This window comes from Lonchura striata, chromosome 4 (assembly GCF_046129695.1).
Source record: "Lonchura striata isolate bLonStr1 chromosome 4, bLonStr1.mat, whole genome shotgun sequence".
Taxonomy (NCBI): domain Eukaryota; kingdom Metazoa; phylum Chordata; class Aves; order Passeriformes; family Estrildidae; genus Lonchura; species Lonchura striata.
This window is the reverse complement of record NC_134606.1, coordinates 59,478,843-59,500,644: the sequence shown is the minus strand read 5'-3', so window position 1 is coordinate 59,500,644 and position 21,802 is coordinate 59,478,843. Positions and strand designations below refer to the sequence as shown.

The following is a 21,802-nucleotide window of genomic DNA, read 5'->3' as shown; positions in this document are numbered from 1 at the left end:
GAAAATAGCTGGTATTGGTTGCAGGGTCCTGCTCCAGGGATTTACCTGCTCTCCCCTTGTTTTTCACAGAAGGTGGAAGGACGCCAAAGCAGGAACCAGTCTTCAGGCGAGTCACCATGGAGGACAGTGTCATCTAGTGCCTGAGAACGCTGTGAGCCTGCCCCAGCCAGCCCGTGCCAGTGAACCGCCTCAGCTCCTCTGTGCCTCAGCTCACCCGTCCCTCACTTGGGATCGTGCTACAGGAGAGGCCGGAGAAACTGGCCTCAGCCAAACCCTCAGCAAACCCTTGCATCCCCAAGGAGAGAACAGCCCGGCTGAGATTCCCACTGCCCCATGCATGGCAGCACCCTGGGATGTGCTCTCGGTGTTTGGCTGCTCGTCTCTTTTTTGAAGATGAGCAGAACAGGTGAAAATTGTCTTTTGTAATAAGAAATTCATTTCACCTGCTCCGAACATTGACTTTGCAACTTGATAACACTTAAAAAATGGCTTAGTGTGCTTAATCCACCATCCTGAGCCTTTCTCCATGCCCTCAAGTTGGGCTGTATAAAGGAGAACCTGCCGGATCCAGTTTGCTGTTGTAAATACAGACCTGTCAGTGTGAAGAGCCAACAAGGGAAGGACCAGAGGGACAGAGAAGTAGTCCTTACACCAGAAGAATCTGAATGTGCCAGCAGAGTACTGTCAAGTGAAGGGGTTGCTTGTAAATACGGACCGGCACGTGTCCAGCAGCAGCTCCACTTGGCCAAAGCTTCTCGGGGGAAAGCTGCTCAGATTTTATTGTCTTGTGTAAATAGAAATATTTTTTGGAGAAAAAAAAAGAGCCTTAGTATCTTGAAGACAGCGTTTCTCAATCAGCTCAGCTGGGGATGGATATATGGGAACCCATGGGATCTGCCTGCTGGAGGCTGGCATGGGCACTCACAGCCAAGCTCTGCCATCACCGTGGGTGCAGGAGACACCTGAAGGAGGATGGACCTGTCCAGCAGAGGATTCAGCAGACATTTCTCCCTAGTCCCTGTCAACAGGGTGAACTCATTGGTCCCACGGTCTCTGCTGATGTAAATAATCAGCTACAGCCCACAGAGGACTTGGACTGCTTGGTGCAGTTGTGGGAGGGGGGAGGGTGGGATGGGCAGAAATCATCAGCGGGATGCAAACCCCATCAGCGTGGTGATCTCCAGGCTTTTAGCATTAGTTAAAAAGAAAAAAAAAAGGAAAAAATAAAAAAAAACAAACCCTGAAGACTTATTAATGGCTTTGGGCCAACTGTTCGGCTGGGTAAATGGAGGCATGCCTAGACATGGTCTGTGTTCATGTCAGCCAGTGCCTGTCTGTGCAGTTCTCTGTCTGTGCAAATGCGTGTGCAAGGCTGTGTCTGGTTCAGGGGGCTGTCAGCCAGTGCAGGTCCCTGTGTCTGTGTAGCTGTGTCCATGAGAGAGGAAAGAAAATAGGTTTGTGTGTTGTACTGCCCTTTGTCCACCCAAACACATATGGGGAGTCATAAGTAACACTGCTAGGTCCAGCTTTAGTAGCATGAGTGCGGAGTAGTGTCCACACCTCTCCAGGGGAAGAGGCTTGGCAGGCAGGGGGATGGTGTTAGCTGAGTGAGAGCTGGTAAATCTCTGCTCTGCACTGAGTTGTCATCCGCTGTCCCCTGCAGCAGCACAACAGTGCTCATCTGCAAGCACCGCCAGCAGAACAGGCACACTCCAGCTTGGGAGCTGGCAGGATGGCACCTCCTGGAAGTTGGACAGGAGCTTTGGGGTTTCCCTTTCATCATTCACCACCCAAAGCTTACTTATGCCTTATTTACCCTGAGTCCAACTGTTCAGATTCATGCAGTGCAGGGAAATTAGAAAAAGATAATTAAATTAGAAATTGAAATTAGGAAAAAGCCCATACATGAGAAGAAAACAGATTAATTGAAAATTACCCCAAATAACTTTCTCTGGACATAGAAATCTCTCTTCAGTTTAGCATTTTACAGGAAAGTAGTGATAAGGTGAAGTCTCTTCCCCATGAAAAAGCCAGATAGCATGAAACAACTGTTGCACTATTTAATACAGCCCTGGGACCAAAGCCCCTTTAGCTTTGCAAGGAATGGGCAGTGGGATACCAACAGAAATTGAAAGCTGCCTCAAATTCTTGATGAGTGTGGGCATCTAGAATGGTAATTTGTTTGCAGTGGTCCAAGGTGAGCTGCAGGGAGTCTTTTCCACTTGAATACTTGAATACCTCCTGTCATCCAGCTGTGCGTGTTACCATTAACACCAAACAACTGCCAGTGCCAAGTGATTTATATATTTATCAGGACACTTTTTAATTTATCAAACCACAGCACAGGAGGCACTGTGCTTTCATCTGCCACATATGGATACCTCTTCTTTTTCTCACTTCTGCAGCCTTGTATAGTGTTCCCAGGCAAGGTGACCATCATCTTGGGGAGGCTGTGGTTTCCTCCCCAGTGAAGGCTGTTAACTTATTTCCAGGGAGAAAAATAGTGAAATATATGAGCAACACACCCTGACTTTGTGCTGGAAATGTACTGAAAGTTAGCCAGTGTATTAAGCAAAATAAATAACTCAAAAATGTTTGAAAGTTCACAATTTTTCACAGATGTGAGGGGACCTTTCTTATGTTTCTAGGGCCCCAAAGGGCAATGCTAAATCCTGAACCCGAGGCTTCCTGACCCTGGGGAGGTTTGAGGTGCAGCATGGGAAAATTTAGGGGCAGCAATTACAGGAAAGAAGATATTCCCTGGTTTTGTTAGATTGCTGGAAAGCAGGACTCCCCTAGTTGGGTTGAGTAGTGGATTCTTTTTCATTGGAGCACTCACTGTTAGTTCCTCTTCCCAGGCTGTCCCTTGATCTCGTACCTTAAACCCTTGCCTTTATGTCTAGAACAGTTGTTCTTGGAGGTGTTTACAACAACCTTCAAAGTTTCTCTCTCTCTCTTCAACCCTAAAAGAGGCTGACACCCCACAACTGACAGTTGTGAAGATGTGCCAGACCAGCCCCAAGTCCTGATAAAAATTATGAATCCCATCCACTGCATCCATATTGATGGCACACAGGTCACATGTGGAGATGAGCACTGAGGAGGGGGAGGCAGATAATCACTGAAAATTGTGTGTGGGAGGTGCTGTTACCAACCCCACCTGGCAGAGTTTTGATTTAATCCAGCCCTGTGTCAATACTGATTGATATTTCACTTGCTTTCCATATCATAACTGGACTTCCTTACTCCTCAGGCATGGAATGAATCTTAATACATTGTAATTACTGTACTCCTGGTGGTGAACGGTATGAAAAGCTATCACAGAAAGCATTAATAAAATGTACATTATGAAAAAGAACTCGGCATTGTCTGAAATTAATAATGCACCAGATTTTTCTCATCCACACCTGCTCATTACAGGCCTGCCCTTGAGTTTTCTATTAAAATTACTTACTCAAACTTGTATGGATATGTTCAGTGTGAAGTTATCTGCTGTAGGTTTGCATCCCAGTTAGATGTACCGCATGAGGACTTATTAATCTGTTATATCTTTCAGGCATTGATTTTGGTGACATTTATATAACGCTGGTATGACTAAATTGAACTGATTGATTCATGCGTATGGATTAGTTTGCCTAAGACTTTGAGCCTAGGTAGCTTTATCATGCACTGTAACACCAGAATACATCACTGTATTATTTACGAGAGACTGAACTGGCTGCATCTCAACAACTGAAGAGATCTTCACTGTTTTATTTATGTGTAAATGTTTACTTAATCAGATGCCAATTTTGTTTAGCAGAATTTGTTCGCAATCGGAAATTGTAAATGATAACGTGGTTTCTATTTTAAAATTTATAGTCTTCCATCTATAGCAAAATCCAAGATTTCCAAAGTGTCTTTGTCTACTGGCAATCAACAAGCTCACTTGTATATGCTTTCTGGTAACTGCAATTAGGTGCTGCAATATTTCACATAAAAAACAATGCAACTCTAATACAGGAGATCTGAGTGGTAGTGTGTCAAAGTCAACATAAATGTCCCAACACTTACAAATGCTGGAGGTTTAGCAAAGCAACAGAGAGCCACCAGCCAGTGCAAAGGCAGGAGTTCATTGACACATGTGGTGATTTCTGCAGCCTTATCTTACAAGAAAATCCCAGTTCCAGGTAAATTGTGTCTCAATCATATGGGTCATATCCCCTGCTTGAGGAAAGCCTGGTCAAAGGGGACAAAGTAAACATCTGCTCACTGTGCATTGCAGCTGGGAAAGTGGCTGGGCTACCATGAGTGTTTAAGGGTATAACATTCCAAGGAGGCTTAATCCCAGTCAATCGATTGCACGTGTTTTTTTTGGACCACGCTGCTTCTCCCGGGGACCAAGGAATAAGGAGACATAAAGGATTTATTAAATGAAAGCAGAAACATTCCTGTTAGGAGCCATTTAGAAATATCTTTAGTGCAAAGGCACAGAAGAAGTGACATGTTAGAGACCTAAAAAATAATGAGTAGTGTCCAGAGAAGGTGAATTGAGTGCTGCAGTTCACCATAGGTTATACAGCAAGTGGCACTATGTGGAGCAATGAAGAGGTAAAGTTTTAAATGTGGTTATAAGTAATGTTTCATTACCCATCATGGGATTAACCCACAGACTCCCTGACCCAATACACCAGTAAGGTGATGTACAATGAGCTTTAGTAAGATATTATGCTTTTTCACAGTTTAAAGAATGAAAGGGGGAAAAAAAGTTAAGAGAAGCCTGTCACCTACATTCTCTTGTTTCAGGGTCAGAAGGAATCTCTGGCTCCCTGAGGAACTGCAGAAACACCCCTGCTGAGTCTTCAGCCATGCTTAACACTTGTGATTTTTTTTTCTTTCCAACCATATTTTACTAACATAAAAAATTACAATAGTATTAGGTAGGCCTGGAAAATTACTTGCCAGCTGGCAGTGTGAAAAGGGGAGTAAACTTTGCATGTCAGCACCCTGGGCTGTACCTTGAAGTGCATGGGATCATAAGAGAGGGATGCAGAGGGGTAACTGTGCCTCAAAATCATTGAACCCATCGCTGCAGAACTGGTGTCAGCAAATAGTCCTTCTCCACATCTTTTTTTGTCTCTATCAGGTACAAGAGCCTGCTATTGCATTACTCCCAAGCTTTCCCTTTTACAGACCAAACAAACCAAATTCTCACACTCTACAGGTTTGTTCATTATTCTTTTAGAGCAATTAGGAGAAGCACCTGACAAAGGCTGGGTCGGGTGGGGGGGGGGGGGGGGGGGAGGGGGGCGCGGGGGCGTAAGGTAAACACAACACAAGCATGTTGTATGGAGGCTAGGAGCTGCTTTATTCAGCTCTGTGCTCACCTGGATGTAACTCTGGTCCCTAATTGGAGAAGTAACAGGAACACCTGTGGATGTTGCTTAGAGGCTCCTTAATAAGCTCAAGGGTGCATACTGAGGAGGATTTCCTTCACGCAGGCTAAAGTGATGGAGTTCATACTGTTTGCATCAGTTTTATAACTGCTGGCTGAACTGGAGATTAAACTTTAGGAAGATGTTTCAAGGGTGCCTGGAGTTCTGAAGAGTAATGACTCTGTTAGACCCCTTGGTAAGACACCCCACATGCTAAGTGTTTCTGTTGATGTGCAACTATGGCAGTTTGACTCGTATCTCAGCAATAAATTTTATTTCCTGTCTTACACCATGTTTATCCATGCTAATAGCTCTCCTAGATCTTCTTGGATAATACCTGCTGTGTAAGAAGGTATACAATTGTAGGAAGGGCTGAATATTTGTCACTGTAATGTCATCAAAATGGTCTCAACTAAAAGGTATTGCTTCAGGAGTCTGATTTTTTTTCTCAAGCTTCCCTCCATGCATATGGGCTTTTAGTCATGTTTAAAAAAAAGACAAAGATGTGCTGCTTTTTTTTTTCTTTTTTTTTGTAAAGCTAAAAATGAAGCTGTTACGTGCATGCTTTCTTCTTTTCTTCTGCTTGGATGCACTTGCCAGCATCTGCTGCTGTGGGAAGCTGAAGTCGCTGATGGTGAGGCTAAATTAAACCTCTGCAATGAGTGTGTTGAGGGGGCATAAACCAACAATTGCAAGGTGGCTTTGGGATAAGAGTAGCTGACCCTCAAGCTAATGTCCCCTGCTTAGGGCTTTGTTGTCTTGGGGGCACAGCAGCTGTACAAAATGAGACTTGGAGACACTGGTTTTCATTGCAATATCCTTTATTTACCTTTACGTATGTATTTTTGTAGGTATGCTCCCCTCTAAACCCCACCTGTGAGGACCAGTGGCTGCCTGCTGCTCTACACTTCTGAATATTAAGCAGCTTCCTAAAAGCAATGAGGCTGTTATGGCTGAACAGCTTCACCATGTGCAGGCTGCACAGATATCCAGCAAAGAAATCAAAGGAATGATGTCACCAGTATTTCTTATCTAAAATTAAATATCTGTTTTAAGTCCCCAGACACACAGAGACTTTGTATTAGAAACATATACTGAGAGTTCAAACTGAGTCATCTCATATATATTTCACTCAAGCCAAGGGAATAGCAGTGAGAATAGACCTGCAGAAGAGCAATTCTATATTCTAGCAAGACGAGGGAGAAAAAAATGTTCAGGGAAGATACTAATGGGTTCACAAGTGAAAAAATCTTGCCAATGAAATTGTGTCTCTAATACTCTGTGCCTTTGCAGTAAAGTAATGATTTGCTGTGGAAAATGCAGCAGAGAATAAGTGGGTCAGCTTGTGCTCATTAATGGCAGAGACAGAGTAAGTGGCATTTAAAACAAGTTTACTCAGAGGGAAAGTGAGAATTATTTATTCTGAAGGCATCAAATGTTTGTTGTCACAACTGGATTTCAAGAGCAGCTCTCAATGCTTTGGGGTGCCATTGTCCAGGCAGGGTTTAGCCAAGCTCTGGATGTGCTGGAGCCAAGGGCTGCATTTCTGCTGCTGTTCTCCACTGTGTTACAGGACGTGCTGAATGGCCACTACTGTGCCCTTTCTAGCACATGCCACAAGTGTTCCAGCCCAGTCATCAGGAGCTAAATTGGGAGATGTGATGCTGGAAATTATTTGGTTCCACCTAAGGGGTAAATTGTGCCAGGCTCTGTGTCAGCAGCTGTACTTGGGTGCAGTGAATATCTGTGGTCAGGAGCACTTGTAATATCCCTCTACCTTTTGTCACCCTTATTATTGCTGTAATGGGTCCTATGTAGTCCCCAGTCCCATGGTGGTTCATCTTCCCTCATTTGTCTCAGGCTGTTCTGCTGATTTTCTTCCCACCTGGGTAGGCTCATGTGTTGTGGCGACACCTTATCTCCTAAATAGTTTTCTCCAAGGTAGATAAAGATGTTCCTTACTCTACAAAAAAGGCTTGTCTTCTCCTGTGAGCATTCCAGTCCTGGATTCTGGTGGTGCTGCCCATACAGGAAGGCATGGGGCAGGAGGAAGGATGGAGGCATTTCTGGAGTCACAGTGGAAAAATCCCTGCACTAGGCTGTTCTCCAGCTTTTACTGGATTATAGCCCAGACCTGAGACCCAACAGATGCACTGTCAGGTATGAAGTATTGGCCCAAGATTCATGCTGGCTCTGTAATGGGAACCAATTCCCCTCACTAATGCACAGTTGTTGCATTGCATAAAAATCATTATTACACATTGTGAAATCTAATTACATTATTGCACACTGTGTATACACTCTAATAAAAGCAGTGGAAGCAATAACACTGCTAGTAATACACCATTCCACTGAAATTGCTATTGCTGTCAATTTTACATTCATTTTTTCTTGATTTAACCTGAAGAGCAAGGCTCTCGGCCTACTTGCTTTGGCAGGTAGATGGTAAGTGCCAAGACTTTACAAGGGCTGCAGAACCCCACAGCTCCTATTGCAGTAGGGAGCATGTGAGGGAACTGCCATGTCCCAACTCTGATACCCAGTCGTGAGAGCAGTCCCTCCTGAGGGTTACAATGCTGTCTTGAGATGGGTCCAAAGCCAGCTGGGCTCAATTTCCCTTGAAAGTGTCCCTTCTCCCCATTGATTGTAGATCCTTGGGCACCTGTGCTCTTAGATGTCTGAAACCAGATGGAGTCCAATGCCTCTCTCTGTTGTTCTGGTGTGCATGAGGAAGAGGAGGATAGAAGGTCTTTTATCATAATTCAGAGATAGATATTTGCCAGTGATGAGCTGAGGTCTCAAAAAGGTTTTCAGTTCTCTGCTCCCCCACCATTAACTTCTCACTGTAAAGCTTGTGTGATGAATATGAACTTATGCCAGCCTGCTGGTTTCTTGCATTCTGCTCTCCTTACAGAGCTGTCACACAAGCACTTTTTAGTAGTGGAAGAGATGAAGCGGTGCTCCTTGAGGACCTCAACCCGAAGCAGTGCTCCTTAAGGGCTTCTTCAAGGAGGTAGGTGCAGAGTTACCAGCCACTGCAATACTGTTTGCAATGTGCCCTGAACCCATCAGCTGAAGAAATCACATTGGGAGCCAAGGAGAGAGTTGTAGGTGTTGTGTTCATCTTCTGAAGATCCCTTCTTTACAAGTGTGACAAATGAGCCCAGGGTTCAGCCTCTGAAGAAAGGTAAAGGAAAGATGTCAAACCACAGAGTGAGGAAAAGTAGGAATTTGTATTTCCTTTCCTAGACAGTTTCAGACACTGAAAGCTGCTGTTGCCATCACAACCTCTTCTGAAGAAGTGAGCTTGAGCCTGCAGTGTTTCAGTGTGTCTTTACTTCTAAATGAAATGGGATACCAGAAGCTGGTCCCCAAACAACGGCTAAGCATTTACAGGAGAAAAAAAACTGGTATTGCTTGAGCCTCCTGTAATGCCTTTTTGCCAGGCCAAAGGCTGTCCAGGGGCCTGTGCTTGAAGCCAAGCACAGCTGGGTCATCACTCTTCCTAAAGTGCCAAGGTTGGCCCCTGGCATGGGGTGGGCATAGTTTTGGCTTTTTCACAGTGTGGGCCTGTTTAACATTGTCAATGCAGCACTCCCTGAACCCATGGGATCATCTCTCTCCTGCTCTGGCATACCAAGGCATCATATGTACCATGTCAAGACCCAACTGCTCTGCTGACCCTATCCCATCTAAGGAGGAGTGTCCATCCATGTTTACCACTGAATCATCTTGTAAAACAAGTGATTCATTTAGTCTGCCTGAAAGTGTCCCATGTATTAGTCTATTCCTGTCTGTCTTTTTCCAAGAAAACCTGCATGGAGACATGCAAGTCTGTGGAGCACCTGTGGATCAAAATGTGCAATTTCCATCACAATGTTCTGACTATAGAGGACCTCCCTCTCTTTAATACTGCAGACTGTGTCTCACAGATGTGGTGGAAAAACATTCTATGCAGTAGTCAGTGGGGTATGAAGTGCATCCTGGCTATAGGTACTACTTTTCTAGTTTTTCTGTGCTGCCAGAGGCCCTGCATGGAGAAAACATTAAGGGAGCAGGGGCAAGCAGAGAGAAGGTGCTGAGATGAAGGAAATTATGGGTGACTATCAAGAGAGAGGTAAGCATTTATCTTTACTGTAGGCATCCCACCAGTTATCAGACTGCATCAAGTAAAAGACATGTGCAGGTAAGCTTTAATTTAGTTTCAGCCACTGAATATTTTTTTTAATCACCATGAGCTTGTAATAAGTTAATTAAAAATCTCAGTAAAGCATTTAGCAGTCCTCCACTGGGAAGGTATGCCTGAACTTAGCTGTGTCCTCTTGGCCCCCTGAATTCCTGTTCTGCATGTGCATTTCACATTGAGGATGCTGCCACTTTTTCTGTCTCGTGCCAGTCTCAGAAATCACAGATATCTGTCTCTGACAATCCTTCTTTTGGGAGGTGGTTTTTTCCCTTCTTTTGGACAAAAGTCTGGAGAAAAGAGAAGTGCCAAAAGCTATATATGTAAAACCTAAGAGAACTTGGGAGGCAATGAGGAGGGCAGTGACAGATGGGGAATAGGAGGAAAACACCATAAGCAATCCTGTCTTCCTTTCCTGTGGGGTAAGAAGGTCAAGCTTCCTCAGCATACAGCTGAGTACTAGTTATAACTGTCAAGTTTGTATTGAACCTACTGCCTGATTTTTCCCTGTAGTAAATTACTGTGGAAGGCAACAGTATTTCTGCCTTTATTGCAGCATCATGGCTATCAGATACAGAAGAGACAAAAGGGTTGCCTTGATAAAGGCCTCTCCCTTGATGCAGTGATTTATGAGCAGTGCTGGCTTTCCAGGCCCTGCTGTAGCAGATATTGCCTGGTCTCAGTCTCCCCTGGCCTGGAACAGAGGTGTGAATATTGTGGACAAACAGGGGCTTCCCGAGCCAGTTTAACTCCATAAATCATCTGTGCTGTGTTGCAGTAGACAACAGCGGGCAGTCCAAGCTGACCAAGTCCAAGCAGGGAGGATGTTAAACTGCTGGAGACTGGGAATGGTCAGGAGACCTGGGATGACAGCTTTAGTGTATGACTGGTGTAAAGCAGTAATACTTTACAGACAGGTGCCTTTATTTGTCTTTCTTTTTTGATCACTTGCTGACTAATCTTGCTCCACACTAATGGGCAATAATGCACCATTAGTGGAGATGAACTGCTAATGAACTAGACTGAAGGATTTGTGCAGACCATAACTTTGCCATATGTCTTGTGCTCTTTGCCTCCTTCACCACCACATCCTTTAGTGATTGTAATCTTTCTCATATTAGTTTCTAGCCCTTTTTTTTTTAATGAGCAATTCCAATTAGTCTCATCCTGCACGTGCAATTCAATGTTCATAAAAACCTGAATATCCTGCCAGTCCCAAAATTCTATGGCATTCTTCACTAGGTTTCTGATGCTGGGAGCATTGATACACTGAAACTTTGCAAAATGTTCTAGCTGCCAAGGAATACTGAAATGTGGCATGAGTGGCAATCCCCCTCTGTTTATATCTGTCACAATGTTTGGAGGAAAACAAGAAAAATCTGGGCCCCAGGTAGAAACCTGAGCCTGTTGAGGAATTAATGAACTCACACTGTTTGGAGACTTGCAGATGCTGTTCTGTTGGGACCATGCTGAGGCTGCCATTAAATCCCTTTGGATAAGACCCAGTAAACATCTGGTAGGTTTTTTTTTAAATAAAAACCTGTAGTTGTTCTAGGCCTTGTTGTCTGCCCATGCTGGTAATGTGCCTGTGAGGTCTAATTAGTTGACAAGTGACAAAAGAGGCCACTGTAGTGAAGGGGAGGCTGCGTGCCAGGATTGTTGGGTAGGTTGGGCAAGAGCCACGAGAGCCAGCAGGTGATGGATGCAGGAAAGGTGTATTATCCCCTGCTTTGTTACAGATGCAGGGACATGAGGAAACGAGGCAAATTGATAAGCCAAAGGCTCAGCATTTTGCTATTCATCTTATGTAAGGTTGGATCTGCAGTCAGATATGAGTAGGGTGGTTAGGTCCAATAATGGCTGGTCAGTGCTAAAAGAGCCCTGACCTTCTGGCTTTATTAAGTACCTTTCAATGCTTGTAGAAATAAGATGGAGGGGACTTGCACTTGAGTCTAGCATGAGCAAGATTAGTAAAAACTGATGTACACTGAAGTAGCTGTATTCCTGTTTGCTGTCAGTGGTAAAATCCCCACTCATTCATTCAAGGCAGAAGAGAGCCCTATCTGCCCTTATAAGTGAGTCTGTGGGACAGGACCATTAGTTGGGCACTGTGAAATCTGACTACCTGCTTTGCTTGTGCCTTCACCTGGAATTGTTGCTAATTGCTAAATGGATACATTTATCATATTTATTATTATCTATATATGTGGATAAAATATATTAAAGATGTTGCCTTTCCAGATCGGGGGTGGACTGTTTCACCTGGTAACTAGCACCTTATTAGTGTGAGGACTACATTCTGACTATCTGCACCAAAACTGGACTTGGCAGTACAGGGATGTCCAGTGTTTATGAAACTGTAGGCTCAGGTGCCATGTGCAATTACTTCTGAGTCTGCTAGTCCCCATGTTTTGGCTTTTTCAGTATTGTACCTATGGCTGGGCTGAACTCCTTCTTGTTCCTTAGCTGCACACATATGGATCTGGAAAAGTATTTTTAAGTGTTTAAGCACTCTTGGCACATTACTCTAGCTTTTTTCCAAGGAATTAGATCCTCTTCATTTGCCTTGGCTCCTCAAATAGTTCCCATCAAAGGGGGAGCAAGATGAGTCATGGGGACAGAGTAGTGGTGCGTTATGGGAATATCTCTTGGTCTGTGTTTGCCATCACCCATGCTGAGATTGCAACACTTTTCCCAGGTGTTCTGGAGGATTTTGGGGTCTCACAGCTGTTAGTGTCATGCCTACACCATCTGGCCCACCACTGCTAAACTCGCCAGACTGTGCTGCTGAAAGTGGATTTGATTTGTGCTGAAGTCACCTTGAATCACAATTACCAATGGGAAGGAGTGGATGAATGTGAATAGTCAAGGATAAAATTGTGTAAAGGAGATCACCAGAAGTGAAAGCAAGATCACCAAAATGTCTGCCAGCAAATTCAAAGTCATTAGCTATGTTTATTTCCCCATACAGCCAATATTCTCTTCCATCTCCCCATTGCTCCATAGGGAGGATGTGTCATGGACAGTAAGGAAAACCCTACCAGGGACACCCACCCTAGATATTCTACTAACTCTCTCTTCTCCTGTAAATCATAAATAACTCCTGTAGATCAGAAATAGTAATATATTATTAATATATAATAATATATTTTTATCAGAAATAAAAATCAAAAAGAACTCTCCAGGGTAGAATTTTGTAAATGAAAAAAGGAAAGGTTTTGCACTAATTTTCTTCTGTCCAGGGCCCCATGAAAATAATTTTTGTGTTTAGATTGTGGCTAACCTTAAAACTGTGTTCAGTATTATAAAATGAATAATATATATTACAAAAATTGTAATATATTACTTATACTATCTAAATATAACTATCATATATATTTATATATGCATATATATATATATATATATATATATGAAGACATCCAAGTTCATGTTTTTTGGCAACCAGATGAGTGCCCTGGTTCGGTTTTGGTCTGATAAATGGGTGCAAAAGGAGTGATTCAATCTCCACACCTGGAAACCCCATGTGTTGCTCCAGATCTTGGCTGAGTTTATCCATTCTGAAATGACATTTAGTGAAGCTCCTTCTGTGTAAGATATTGCTGTGAAATTTTAGGCAGACAGAGGAACAAGAGAGTGGGAGATGGATGGAAGCAAGTAAAATAAATTAAAATCTTTTAAAAGAAAGGCTTTGTTCTTTGAGAACAACAACAGTAATGCATGCTACTCAGCTGCCTTTAGTGCTTCAGTCCCTTTATTCCTTTGGAAGCAGAGGAAATCCAAAACTGAAACAAGGCAATAACACTACACTTTTTTCTTCTTGCAACACAATACAATTCAAGGGCAGAACATTTCAGTTTTTATTTTAAGATCACAGGTAAACAAGTTGCCATCATCTTTACATTCCTGGCATGACCTGCTTCTTAAATGAAAATTTGGGATAATCATTATTATTTATAAACAACAAGGATGACAAAGGCAAAGTAGGAAGTGCTCTGTAAATGCAGATAAAATTATCCTGGCACCACCTGCACATTTGTACATGGATGTGTGTATGTAAAAATAGGAAAGCCTACTGAGTTATTGAATAGAAATGAGACTGGCAAGAAGTGCTTTTCTCCAAGCCACTGCATATTCCACAATTCTGTTACAAAAACGTCTTTCCTCCCACCTCTGACATTCTATTGTTGCTTTTCAACCAAAACAAAGTGAAAGGAGATGAAAAGATTGAAGAGGAAATGGCAAGTTATTTTCAAAGCTAATTTCTGTTGCATTGTTTTTAATCATGTGCTGGCATGGTGACAAAAGTTACCAGTGTGTGTTCAGAATGATGCTTGGTAATTTGTTTTGCCTTTTTCTCTTTGGTTGGATTTTGTTTGGTTGGTTTTGGGGTTTTTTGTTAAATAACAGCAATATTTGTAACATAAAAGTGTCTCTTTCCCAGTTTCAGGAGCTCACAGACTGAAAAGCAAGAAAAAATAGAAGAAGCAAGAATAAAATGTCCACTTTGGATATCCTAGCTGGAACAAAATATCCCACTTCCTTGAGCAGCCCCTCATTCCTTAGAAATTAGGATGAGCAGCAAAGGGATGGATAACATTGGTACAGACATGAGATGAGCAACCCCAAAACTGGTTTTTAGCCTAGTTGTGCTGGTGAGTGCATGTGGGATGCCCAGCTAAACCTCTGATCAGTGCAGGATTAATCCCTGTAGCAGTGCTTTCTGTTTATTTTCCAGTGACTTCTGCAAGCAGCACCTAGAAGAGTGAGCTGCTGGCACACACATCATTAGGAAGCACACTGGTTTAATTTCCTTCTGTTTCAGTGCATATTTTATAAAATTATCTTATTTTGGAAAAGTTTGCCCTGAGTGGTGTTTTTTTGTTTTTGCACATGTTGCAGCTGCAAATGCAGGCAGGGTTGTGCTGCAGAAGAAATATCTCACTCAATGGGGTTTTTTTTATTATTTTTATCTATGAGGAAGTACCTCCTCCCAACTTTTCAAAATTTTATCCCTCCTCTTCTAAGCAAATGCTTGCTTACCAAGACTAGCAGGTCCTGATACTTATATAGACAATTGTGACACAGAGAAGTACATTTAGCCTTTCTTCTGCTTTTATGTATGGTTTTGCAAAGGGGGCATATGCTCCTCCCTGGACTTGAGGTCTTTAGCTCCAATTAGAAGTGTTAGTTGCCTAACAAAGGACCCAAAGCTTAAAATCCCAGGGAAATCAAAAGAATGGAAGAGCGTCCTTGATGTGAGATGTGCTAAGGCAATTGCCTTAATGGCACCTGCAGGTTCCAAATTTGCCAGCTATAAACATCTGTCAGGTCAATCCTGGGTCTTCATAGTTTTGGCCATCATGGTTTGAAATCTCCCCCTGGAAAGCCATTATCTGCTGCGCTGAGATGGAAGATGCAGGGGACAAAGATGCTGATCTGGGATGCCAATGCAACCCCAGCCTTTTATTAGCCTTTGCTCCTGACAGAGGAGCTGCACTCACATGGAGTGAGCCCTCAGCTGTGCTGCCTCTGTAACTCCAGCACCAGGCTCCAAATCTGGCTTTGCCCTTCAGAGACTAGCTGGCAGCAAGCACATCCCCTCCCTGAAGTGCATTCTGGCCCCTGGTTTCTAGATGCAGTACTGAAGTATCCAATGTAAATGCTCTCATGGGATAGAGAAGCTGGTTTTCTAGTCAACCAACAAGCATATAAGTATGACTGGGATCACCCCAAAATTACCCATACTGTTGGAAATGGACCTTGCAGGTTTGCAGCTGAGCTGTGAGAAAGATTTGATTTAAAGACCAGGTGATGGGGAATCACTTGAATCTGAAATCAAATGGAGCTCTCTTGTGAGGATGGGGATGAGCCCACCTTTAAAATAGGAAGCCACTTTGTTTTCTGTGGGATTAGATCATGGGAACCCTTTTTTCTCGCAGCTTTTCTCAAAAACCTACAGCACATTCAATTAACACTTTCTATCTGACTTTGACTTTTACATATGTTCATGCCTTAAAGAAAGCATATCAGCATTTTATTACAATAGCTAATAGAGATTATGCCTAGAAAAGAACTCAGTGTAATCCTGTTATGTAAGAGCAAGAATATCTTGCAGGCTATAAATCAAATGCTTCCCACAATAGAAAGGTCCTTCATTACATTTTAAGCCAGACAAATGCTCCAAAAAAGCTTAACTATAAGGTATGTGTAGTGATAAATAATACACAAACCAAAATTTAATTGCTAGTAGGCTTCCCATTTGCTCACAGTCATGCAGCCTTTTTCTTCCACAACAGAGCATGTGCAAAGCCCTTAGAAACTCCACACATTAAAATTGCAATTATGGAAACAATTTATAATCAATACATGCTTATTAGGGTAACCTGCATGTATGGGATATTTTATAGCAATTATAATCCTGACAGTCCTTTCTGGGAGCAAAATGTGAGTCTTGGTTTTTCCCTTTCAGGTTTCAGTCCCCGCAGTGCCATCTACTGCTGCGATTAGTTTGAATGCTGAATTTATTATTTCTTTGGGGGAGAATTTTCAGGGACCATTATCTGCAGGTGGAACACAAGCTCATAGGGAAAAAAAAATAAATGGTTGCAAAAGCCCAGAACTCTCTGACTAAAATCTCCCTATGTATACGTATGGCTGAGACTGAAAGGGGAAAAAAAATCCAAATGAGGATCTGTCACTTGTAATCTTATGTTACTGAAACCAAATGTTTCTTTGATCGCTCCTCATTCACTCATGACAATTCATTACTCAGCCAGTGGGAATTGTCTCAGCTCCAGTGAAAACCATGGAGTTATACCAGCTGCTGTTAGCTGAACTTCTGGCTCAGAACTGTTAAGGGAAAGGTATGCAGATTTGCTTATTTGTTTTGGAAACAAGGATAAATTTATTTTTCCAACCAAACCCACAGCCTTGCTTATTTCTGAGTGATGAGAAGTCACTTCACTCTTCTAAGAATAATTATTAAGTAATATGGCTAGTGAGGGACAGCTGAGGTGGTTCTTGGCATTTCTAGTTTAAGTTCAAAGGATATCAAAGTTGTGGCATAACTTTCCCAAACCACTAATAGTAAGAGAAGGGGTGTCTAAGGTAGGATTTAAGAATCCCAAAAATAAAGAAAAAGTAGCAAAATAGTGAGTTTTGTTTTGTTTTTGTTTTTGTTTTTTTTAAATCAGATCATTTTTTCAAGTTAAAATACATCTTCCTCAGGTGGTACCTTGGAGGTGTTTCATGTCTTATTCCACTCTAGTTCCACATCTCCTTCCTATAAAAATAGCCTATGTACTGGACTACCTCCTCCAGGAAGCCTGTTTTCAAGCCAAAAAGGACATCTGGCTCTGCTCTGCTCTGCCAAGAAGCTTCAGCTAAGGGGGAAAAGGGTACAAAACCCTGCACTGTACCCGAGACTGAGGGTTCCTTCCAGCAGGGCATTTTTATTACAGGGTAAGGAGTGAAAAAGAATAACCTTTGTTTGGCTGAGAGCATCAGTTTTGCAAACTATTTCACTGTTAAAATAAACTTTGAAAAAGCACCTCTCTGGAATTTATTTATATATTCATTGAGCTGAAGAGAGATGTTTCTCCCGAGTTCCCTTCTCAACATGCTGCAGGTGAGGTGAAGTCCTGTCCAACCTGGCAAACACTCCTGGTTTAGGTGGGAGGAGTCGAGGTGTATTGAGCAAGAAGATGGCTTTAAGAACAAGACCATGACCCAAAACAGGGCTGCCTGAAAGGCTGGAGAAACAGAGATTTGGGTGAAGAGGTTCAGCTGGGAGCTGACAGCAAATGCTGAGGAGTGGGCAGTATTTGGAAGAGCTGAAGAGTGAGCAAACAACTGTGGAAGCAGTGAGTAGGGCACAGACTGCAAAATGAAGACTGGAAAGAGGATGCTGTGGGTTAAAGTGACAAAAAACAAAGCAGGAGCAGGGATACCCTCTGTCCTATAGGACCAATTTTGGTAACATATATACTGGACTTGATGCATATCTCTATGAATAATTCAGCATAACCATATATTTCTTCCCATCCTCCACCACAAGTCAGAAACAATTTATGAAGAGTAGCTAATGGCCATTTGTCTTTTTGAGTTACTTTGTTGTCACTATGCTGGATTTATTTATTTTGTAGCTGGGCAGAGAAGGATGAGGTGGACCAGGAAACACGGAGGGTTCTCACCATCACTGGAAGCACCCATCTTAGAAGCTTGGGACAGCACTGAGTGCATTGAGCATCTTCAGAGGTGTTCACCTCCCAGCAAGGACTACAAAGCCTGGAAGGCTGAGTCTACTGTTTTACAGAACTCAGAGCAACTTCCCATCTGCTAGGAAATTAATTGATGCTACAGAATGATGCCCCCTCATAGAAACTGGTGGTGTTCATTCTAAGGATGCTTTTCCTTGCCATTCTGAGCATCATCTAGACTGCTCATTTTTCCAGCCAAACTAGTAATTTTCCTTGCATTTCTCAAATGAGACCCTGAGTTTTCCAAATGAAAGGAAAAAAAAAAAAAAAAAAAAGGATTGATGAGGGAACTCTTTTCTGGGCTTCTTACAAAAGTGAAGTACCAAGTGAATAAAAATAAAATATAAAGCAGAAATTGCCACTGTCCTGTCAAATCTGTTAATCTGGCCCTGGCTAAATATTTCAACCCAGAATAGCTCCAGCTGTTCACTTGCCTGTGAGAGAACTTGAATTTCAAAATACCCCCTTGATACACCCTATGCCTTTGCTGGGAGCCCAGTTTGAGTCTGAGGGATTAAATCTGGATGTTATTAAATTCTGCTGATCAGTGACAGAAATGCCTTCAGAAAGCAGCACTGAGCAGCTGCTTAATATTGTTTTTGTGGTGGTAGAGAGGCAAATGTCTCTTGCACTGGCTAGAAAAAGCAGTTTGTCTCATTCCTAGAAGCATTATATTATAGAAACACAGCCCAGAGTCATACTTTACAGGCTGGCTGCCAAAACTTCAGCAGAAACAGAAGAGCTTCAAATAATTAGCTAGACAGTGCCTAGCAGGTGTCACTTTGGAACTCTTTGGTGGTGATAATCCTCAAAGATTGCAGAGAGGTGATTTGACCAGACAAAATAGATCCATTATTCACATATTCCTTCATGAGCAGCCGCTCTTCTTGCTCGTGCACCAGTTCCGATAGGAAGCAGCTTGACAAAAACATCTGCAATTTGATCTAAAAAGAAGTAATAAATTGCTCTTTTAAGTTGGCAGAAAAAAAAAAGAATCCCCCCTACTCCCAGACAAATCAATACAATATCTTGAATTGGGAAAGGATGCTGTGTAATTGGAATACAGATCCTGCATGAAACCCTGATTCTAATCTGAGGTATTTAATGCTTTCTGCCACAATAAAAGAAGAGAATTAATGGACTCAGTGGGAAATCTAGATGGTATTTAGCTCTGAATCGGACTATTATTTTACACTTGGCATTGATAGGAGTCAAAATGAGGCCACAAGCCCAAGACTTTCTCAGCAACTTGTGAGTGCCAATTCCCTTTATATTCCCATGATCCCTGCTTGGAGGCTTCCTTTTCTCCAGCTCTCAATCACGGCAACAGCAAACTGAAGTAATAAATAATGAAGCCACTTCAGGCTAAATGTTGGCAAAAAATGCATGCATTTTCTCTTTTTTAAACGTGTGCCTATTGCACATACATGTAAGATGTATCTGACAGATTATAAAATATATGGTAAAAAGGCAGACATTTGTTATAGAAAATTTGCTCTATGACTGCATGCTTTCTCTATAAATAAGAGATTTTTTTTCTCACACTCTGATCTTTATATCATGTGTGCATATTTGGGATGAATTAAACAGGGAGAGAACCTCAACAATTTTTTTACACTTTCTAGTGACAAAAAAAATGATAGATCTTTGCAATCTTCCCCCCCCCCCCCCCCCCCCATTATTAAAAGAGGATGTAAGAAATGGGGCAGAGGAGAGAATGCCATAAATAAAACAAAAACACAGGAAACTCTCCAAGCCCATCCTAGAGTCTCTTTCCAAGGACAGGATTTATTTGTAAGTCATCTTTGCAGTAGTCCTCAGGATTCCTTGGATGTATCAGAAGGGCTATGTTGCCCTTTCCAAGCTCTGTTGTGCTCACTGCAAACCACACAATACTGTGTGTAGAAGCCATTATTTATAAACATAGATGTCTGATGAGTCCTCGTGATGCCTTCAGAAGCGGATGTGTAAGGTTGTGACTATCTTGCTCCAAGCCAAATGGCAAGCAGGGAGCAGAAATGAGGCTGGGATTTGAGAACTCCCAGTTCTCATGCCTTTCTTACAAATCCTGTCACATAAAGATGAGGTGTGAGAACAACAGCACAACAAGGAAAACACTGCTGATGATCACCAGGTGCTGTGTACTCATTCTGATGGTATTCTGGATGCTTCCCTTAAAGCAATCTGGCTTTCCTCTTGTCTGAAATACCTAAGGGTCAGCCTCAGGTGTTTGGAAACCAAGAGGTACAGCAAATCATCTGCAATGTACTTGCCAGATACCACAGAGCAAGGATGCATAGCTCAGCAGGGAAGAGGAGGGGCAGCAAGGCACCCTCCAGCAAAAACAGATGATGGACAGTAGGAAAACAAGGAGGAGCCCAACTCCTGTAGGTCTTGTAAAGAAAGGGCTGTGGGACTGCACTGGGAACAGAGAATCGTATGAGCAGTTCATTGGCTTTGGGCTCAATGGCCAGTTTCATTACAAGCATATTTTTCTCTTTTACTTGGAAACAGATGTCTAGAAAGACAGATGAGAAAATCTGTTTGAGAAAGACTTAAGAGGGGTTTCTCTCTCCTTCCCCAGAGCAAATACTCATAACAGTAGATTGCATTGTGATATTGCTGGAGCCACTGGAACATTTTCAGGCTAGGGAAACCCCATCTGAGTGCTGAGGGGAAGGTCTCAGCTGCAGGGCTCAGGTAACTCAAGTCTGACTGGCTCCTTTCAGACCTGGAGTGTTTTATTTCAGAAGCCAGTCATGCTCTGCAGAGGCTTGAGCATAGCTTGACAGAAGAACAGTGGTTTTGTCCTCCCTATTTTTTCTACAAAATGACCTTTGCCTTTGTAATCTGATGGGCTCAAATGTTTGATAATCTCATATTTGTTGGTAGTGGATATCATGTGTTGGCAATCCCCAAACTGTGTGGCCACATTTTAAAAATAATTGTGCTGAAGATAAGCTATTGTCTCCAGCTACAGGCTTTAATAAAGCCTGTGTGTCAGAGGATGCTCATCCAAGCCAATTTAACCTATTTGACCCTCCTAAGCCTCCTTTCTTATCTAAAAGCTCATTCTTTGCCAGTCAGAATCATGATACCTATGGCTTGAAAAGTGTAATTTTTAGTGACCCATTATCTACAACATTCCTGATCCAGATAAGTAAATGCAGGTATCCACCTCTAAATCGATGATTGATTTAGTTAGAAGTGGCCACATTCAGTCATATAGGGAGAAGCAGCCTGCTAAATCCAGCAAAATGAAGATGAGATGGATGGGGCTGAGCACAGGGTTTACCTTGACAGAGGAAGCAATTGCAACTAAGGAAAATCCAGTGTTGGCTATTTAATACTCCATGGAGTATGAAAAGGCCTTTCAGAAATAATTATTCTCTCTATATATCATTGTTACAAGGAAAAATTTAGTTGCTGCAAAACGAATTAAAAATTTTTGCTGTAAGTTTTGATGGCTCATTTGGCATTAGCTTTTGGAAGTGGAGAAGGAAGGAGCATGCCATGCTCATCAGGGCTGGGTGGCCTGGGAGCATGCTGCCAACAAATCTTGCTGGCTACATCAGGAAAAAGGCCTCCAGCATCAGCAAAGCTCTTTGCTTTTGTTGTCTTGTGTCCTGCAGTCCAATGGGAGTGTTCGGACAAGAGAGGAAGGGGGAACACAACTCCTGTGGCATGATGAGGAATACCACATAGCTCAGGCAGAGAGGGAATTGCAGAGCAATGCTGGGAGCAAGTAGATTAATCCTTTTAAAGGGCACACAGTGGTTTGGCTGGATACCTGATGTGAATGCAGAAGAGCAGATCTGCTTTTTGCTTCTGAGTGTGAATACAAATGAGAAAACCAACTCAGACCACTTCCCCCTCTTAAAGACAGAAGCAGGACCCAGTGTGTTGCTCTTCCAAAATCAGGGCAGACCCAGCACAGCAACAAG

General features: G+C 42.6%; 1 protein-coding gene across 1 annotated transcript in view; it reads left to right on the top strand.

The window, feature by feature from the left end:
- Nucleotides 1–3,358, top strand: part of ADGRL3 (adhesion G protein-coupled receptor L3) — a 496,471-nt gene extending 493,113 nt beyond the window's left edge. Inside the window, exon 26 of the mRNA XM_077782989.1 lies at nucleotides 70–3,358. Coding sequence (XP_077639115.1) covers nucleotides 70–137 — 68 coding nt within the window. The 3' untranslated portion in view covers nucleotides 138–3,358. The remainder of the gene's footprint in view (nucleotides 1–69) is intronic.
- The last annotated feature ends 18,444 nt before the right edge of the window (nucleotides 3,359–21,802 follow it).